We start from the raw sequence: 6,000 nt of genomic DNA, 5'->3' as shown, positions 1-6,000 counted from the left end.
AGCTAAGGCAGGGCCCTTTCCAAGACTGCCCGACTAGGGGGGATCAGCTGTGGTCCAGGGGGAGCGTCCCCCCCACCCCGAGGTCAGCAAACTGGGTCTTCTTGCCATCCCAGGATTCAACAACCTTGTCTAATGTGACGGCACCTCCTGGGAGCCCTCCGTGCTGACGCCCTCGGAGTCGACCCCTGTGGGTGTGCCAGTCTCAGACTCCCCGGGGGTCTGAGCGGCGACCTGCTAAGCGCACATTTTCCAGAACGCTGAAATCCTGAAAACGCTCTCCCTTCTGGACTTCGTCTGTCTCAGGAACAATCCCCGTGCTTTGTTGGACATCCTGCACCAAAGGTGCTACATTTGCTCTGAAGAGGTGACTGGGGAAAACTGATCATCACTCTTAGTCATTATCAGAAATCCAAAGAGATACATTTTCAAAATAATGTCTGCCTTTGGGTTTCTTTTAAATTATAGGGATGACTGTGTGTCTCTGGCCCGACGGCAAAAGCCTGGGGATGCCTGCTGCTCTGAGCTCCTGGCTGATGGTTGGCTGGCTCTATTCAAAGGCTCTATTCGTGCCCCCCCCCCCATTCACGGGACCCACGAGTGCCAAGGGCTTCTTGCAGGGCAGGCTCAGCTCCCGAACTCAGGAACAGCTAGTAAACAAATCCACTTTTATTCCTGAGAGTCTGAGGTCTCATACCTTCCTTGTCCCACTGTGATGACATCTCTCCCCTCCGGGGAGACCCATGAACGCTTCTCCCTTTTTGTCTCCTTCCTGGGGCCTGGGGGGCGGGGTGCTCTCTCTCCAAGTCTGCAGCTGCTCCCCACCGGAGCGCTCCCCACTGTCCCCGAGACCAAGGTCTCAGGTCAGGATGAGAGACTACAGCCCTCAAAGGCCTCATCATTACAACCTCTGCTCTAAATAAACATAAACGCAGCTGGGAGTTTTTGTACAAATTTAATGGCTTACAAATAGAAACGCCCTCGACTCGGGTGGCATGTGCTGTGGCCCTTATCCAGCAGTGTCAGCAAGAAGGTTCTTGTCTCCCTGTGTCCACCCGTAACTGCAAGACGAAGATAGCAGATCAGCAGCAAATTCTTAGAGGTGGACAGGCAACTGGACAGCAGGGTGCAGGAAGCCTGTGTGTTCTGTGTGCTGGTGTGTGCATGCCTGTGTGTGCATGCCCGTGTGTGTGTGTGTGTGTGCATGCCCATGTGTGTGCGTGCCCTGGAGTGTGCATGCCCGTGTGTGCATGCCCTTGTGTGTGTGTGTGCATGCCCATGTGTGTGCATGCCCTGGTGTGTGCATGTCTGTGTGGGTGCATGCCCGTGTATATGTGTGTGTGCATGCCCACGTGTGTGCATGCCCTGGAGTGTGCATGCCTGTGTGTGTATGCCCACGTGTGTGCCAACCCTGGTGTGTGCATGCCTGTGTGTGTGCATACCCATGTATGTGTGTGTGTGCATGCCCATGTGTGTGCATGCCCTGGAGTGTGCATGCCCGTGTGTGCATGCCCTGGTGTGTGCATGCCCGTGTGTGTGTGTGTGAGTGTGCGCCTGCGTGGGTGCATGCCCGTGTGCATGGATGCCCATTGCTTGTGTACATGTGTGTGCCCGTGGGCATGTGTGTGAGTTTGACACAAGTTTAATCCGACTCTTGTCATAGCTGCCATATTGATCATCAGCGACTTGGCTCCTTGGCCCTCAGAGCCTCTGGGTTTCCAGGTCAGGGGTGCACGGTCCCGGTGAAGAACCCCCGGAACAATCTGGAGCCCCCACACTCCCGCACCGAGCACACACTCCCATCTCTGTCACGTAGAATCAGACAGTCCAACAGGTGTCACCAAGTAAGCCATTCCCAGGCCAAATTAGCATGTGAACCACCTGACGCTAAGCCCAAATGATCAAAATGATTTAAGTCAGACCTACCAGGCAACCCGCCATGAAATGTGATAAGCAAAGCCATTTAAATCAATAGAAACCCTAAAGATCACATAACAGCAACCATGATCTTTCGACTGTGACAAGAATAAACCTGTCTGGGGGCAGAGTTCAGCCAGGCACAGGCCATGCATTATGGCCCGACAATTTCCCACAGTTTGGGGATCCAGAGTCTTGAGTACCAGCGCTTACAGCAAACATAACCCTTTGAGTTATGACTCCCAAAATGGTATAGTCTCAGAACGTAATAGATGAGTCACGCTGGATAAGAACTTCAGGCAGCTTATGATAAAAATGATTTCTTAGACAAACACATTGAATATTTCATACTGGAGAGAGCTATGCAAGATGTATTTTCGGTTTTGGGTTAAACGAAATGATGATAAACCTCTGTTTTTCTAAATTTTCCCAAAGTCTCCAAATGAAGCACAGTGGGCTGAACGCTGGCTCAGCCGGAGTCTGGGGAGCTGCCTCAGCTTCGGGAGTCTCAGTGTCCCTGTTGACAGAGGGACAAATGTCTCGGGAACCACCTCTATGTGCCTCTGACCCACACTTCCCGAGGGACAGAGAAAGTACGACCTCTGTCCCAGAGAAACTTGACCCCGCCTCTTCGCTCACCCCTTGCTTCATCTCATGGCAAAGACTATGAGCTCACAAGAAAACAAAAGGGGTTTCCCACTTGGGAAAATGTTGTAGTTATTGAGACGTTTTGTCTACTTAAATCAGAAAATGCTTGAGAAGGATATAGTTCACATGCCCCCTGCTCCAATTATTTAAGCTGAACAATTTCTCATTTAAATACTTTCGGGAGACGGGCTCATATATTTCTAAATGCAAGTGCTACGTCAGGTTTGAAGATCCACAGAACCAGAAGCTGCGGTGGGCACCCAGAGGCTGGCCGCCACCAAACACCCCTCGTACTCCTTCCCTCTGTCTCCTCTACCTTCATCTTTCACAAAGAGGAGAGTCAGAGAGGGGCTGCCATGTGCAAATGAGACAGAGGTCTTTCCCATGGTTCTGCTCCTCTGGCCTGGCCAACAGACTAGAGAGTCAGAAAATGCTCTCTGCTCCTGTTCACGGGCCTCACTGAGGTGAGCACCCATCTCTCCCACGCAGACCAGCAGAGACCAGAATCCTTGGGGTCTGGCCAGCAGGAAGGGCTCAGGATGCCTGAGTCCCACACAGCCCTCCGGCCTGGGTGTACCCCGAGAATGAGCAGAAAACGCAGTGGGAGCAAGAACAGTGAGGGGACCCGGGACGGGCAGGAATCAGGGAGCACGGCCAGAGGAGCAAAACCACGGGCAGGGGCAGGGAGGGGAGCCAGGCCCCAGGACGAGGACTGCCAGGAATCCAAAGCGGGAAACGGGGCAAGGTAAGAGGTGGTTAACAACACTAACAGAATTCTTCCTTAGAGTGGAAGGCGGTGTGGACGGAGGGAGGGGTGGGGGCACGGAAGAGCCCGGGCAGGCCTGGACAGTCCGGGGTTCTCCACCCTCTTCCCACGTGGGCAAGGCCTCAGGGTTACTGGAGTAGAACATACAATCACCAACTTATTCCAGATCCTGTACCTCTTTCCCATTCACACGCATCTCTGGGGGCGTCTGCCCAGCTTTTACAGAAAATAAAACATGTTTTCCCACACTTGATTGGGCTGATGATGTAGAACACGGCACAAGGGCCCTGGAGACCAGCCTTGGAGAGCTGCACCCACACCCAGGAACACGGGCCCCACACCCACTCTGGACAGAAGGGTCAGGACCTGGCTCAGTGGGTTTGGGGGTACACCCTCACAGAAAGTTCCCCACCGAAGCCCCAGCCAGCTCCCAACTCTGCGGAGACTGAGTGTCACCCTACCTGAGACCAGGGCGAGGCAAACCAGCTGGCTCGAGGGGGGCCTGCAGCTGTGTGCAGGGGGGGCCTGGGGCAGGGAAGTGGGGCACAGGCGCGTTCCAGTTCCACACCGGGCCGTGGCAGGTGCAAGCACTTCTTGGAGGCCAGCTCTCGGTATTTCCCAGAAACGTGCTTTTCAGCACACCTCAAGAATCTCTTCTGTGTTCCTCTTTCGCACGTAACAGAGCACTAAAAATGAAAACACAAGATGTGAGTGAAAAGTATTTCTTTGCTGGCGTCTGTGTCTTTTCTATCTTGCAAGAGTCAAATTGTGTTCTGCTTATATCTGCTTGAACATTAACAGAAGCGTAAAATTTCTATGAGATTAGACCTTGGCATTTTTAAAAGGAATTACAGTATCTATGTTTTAAAAAGGAGGATCTTAAGGCTCAGCGCTTTGGGGCATTAAGTAGGGGCAGGGCAAACATAAACTGTGAAGGGAGTAGTTCTGAAGCTATCATTTGGCTGAAATGTTCAAATGCTGGGTTGCAGCTGATATTAGAGAGTGCAGAAATCTAATACCCGAGGACGAGACCAAACCCCGGGGCCCCAATGAGCCGCACCACCCAACTGTGGCATGATGCTGGTCCCCAGATCACCAGCAGGCGGGGGCACCCAGGGCTCACAAACCCCCCCTCAGGAAGCCAAGTGAGGGGAGCAAGCATGCTTGGGGCCCAAATCCATTCTTTCCCCCCCAGGGAGTGCTCAGAGCCCGGGGCCGGCAGCACCCACCCGGGGCCCAGAGCACCCACCCGGGGCTCAGAGCACACACCCGGGGCCCAGGAACCCACCCAGGACGGCAGACACTCACCCGGGGCTCAGGGCACCCACCCGGAGCCGGCAGCACCCACCTGGGTCCAGGCAGACACAAGCCACTGCAGCTTCTTGTGCTTGAGGCAGCGCTTGAGCAGACAGACTTCATGAGTCCTGGGCTTGGGCTCCGAGCCGCAGACGGCGTCCGGCAGAAGCTGCGCCCTGGCCGAAGGGTTGGTGCTCTTACAGGCCACGGACCTCTTCCTCCACCCCTTCCCGCAGGTTCGAGAGCACTGCCAGGGAAGAAAGAGGGCAGCCACCAGCAAGGAGTCCATCAGACCTAGCCTGAGGGGTCCAACCACAGGCCCTGCAAGGCTCGGTGAGAACTGAGCTCTGCGATCCGCCGGTGGGGGCCCAGCGGCTGCCCCCCCACGTATCCCTGCCCCACTTACCTCTGCCCAGGGCCCGATGCTCCAGGCGGGCGGGCAGCTCTGAGAGTGGCAGGCCTGTCGGCTGGAGGGCATGGGCTGCGGACACAGGATGGCCGCCACTCGCTCCAACACATAGTGGGCCCGTCGTGTGCACTGGACGGGCCGGCTCTGAATGCCCCCACCGCACGTCCGGCTGCAGGTGCTCCAGTTGCCCACCGACCAACTGGGAGGAGACAAAGACACCTTGGTGAGGGGCACCACCTCTCCCGGAGACACAGCGGCACTAATCCCACCCACAGCCCACAGGAACGTGGTTATTTCTAGTTGCTCTCCAAGCCTGCCGGGTCCTGGGGCTTCTACCTCCTTGATTAGCTGTCCTGGTGATCGTTCTCCCCTCCCCTGATTTTATTCACCTGCACTTGGAAATGACCCCCTCAACACAGTGTTCTGTTCTGCCCTCTGGCTTGTTTTTAGGTGGGAAATTTCACACATGTGCAAAAGGAAGGCCCCACGTGTCCCCAGCCACCTGACTTGAATGATCTTCAACTTAGGTCCCCAACCCCGTAGCATGCGGAAGCAAATTCCAGATGTGTACATGTTTCAGTGCACATCTCCAGAAGATGAGGATTGTTTGGTTTTTAAAACAACCACAATACCATCGTGACATCTAAAAAATAGGCCACGATCCCTTAATGTCATATTATGCATATTATTATATTATTATTCAAATCACATAGTTCATATTATATCAATTCATGTTATATTATTCAATATCGTATTATTCATGAATACCATGCTATTCAGTGTTACATCTCCAGCGGGGTCATAAATGTCCTAACTGAAGTTCATCTGCTTGTCGGGAACCCAGAATCCAGATACAGTCCGCTGTTTGCAATGGGTTGGCAGGTCTTTCTTCTCCTTTACTCTATGGGTTCTTAACCTATTTTTTTCTATTCCATTTACTGGTTTCAGAAACGATACTGCCCACTGG

The 6,000-nt window shown here is 53.9% G+C and overlaps 1 protein-coding gene across 1 annotated transcript in view; it reads right to left on the bottom strand.

Annotated features, from left to right (window-relative positions):
- Positions 1-7: 7 nt before the first annotated feature.
- The window catches only part of ADAMTS16 (ADAM metallopeptidase with thrombospondin type 1 motif 16), a 131,345-nt gene continuing 125,352 nt past the window's right edge, over positions 8-6,000 (bottom strand). Inside the window, exons 18-21 of the mRNA XM_081825784.1 lie at positions 5,031-5,232; positions 4,677-4,871; positions 3,790-4,014; positions 8-1,058 (exon numbers count right to left, since the gene is read on the bottom strand). Of these exons, the coding sequence (XP_081681910.1) occupies positions 1,020-1,058; positions 3,790-4,014; positions 4,677-4,871; positions 5,031-5,232 (661 nt within the window). The 3' untranslated portion in view covers positions 8-1,019. The remainder of the gene's footprint in view (positions 1,059-3,789; positions 4,015-4,676; positions 4,872-5,030; positions 5,233-6,000) is intronic.

The sequence above is a fragment of the Leptonychotes weddellii genome, chromosome 7, assembly GCF_054177405.1.
Source record: "Leptonychotes weddellii isolate Sample4059 chromosome 7, ASM5417740v2, whole genome shotgun sequence".
Classification (NCBI taxonomy): Eukaryota; Metazoa; Chordata; class Mammalia; order Carnivora; family Phocidae; genus Leptonychotes; species Leptonychotes weddellii.
This window is presented reverse-complemented; position numbering and strand designations above follow the sequence as displayed.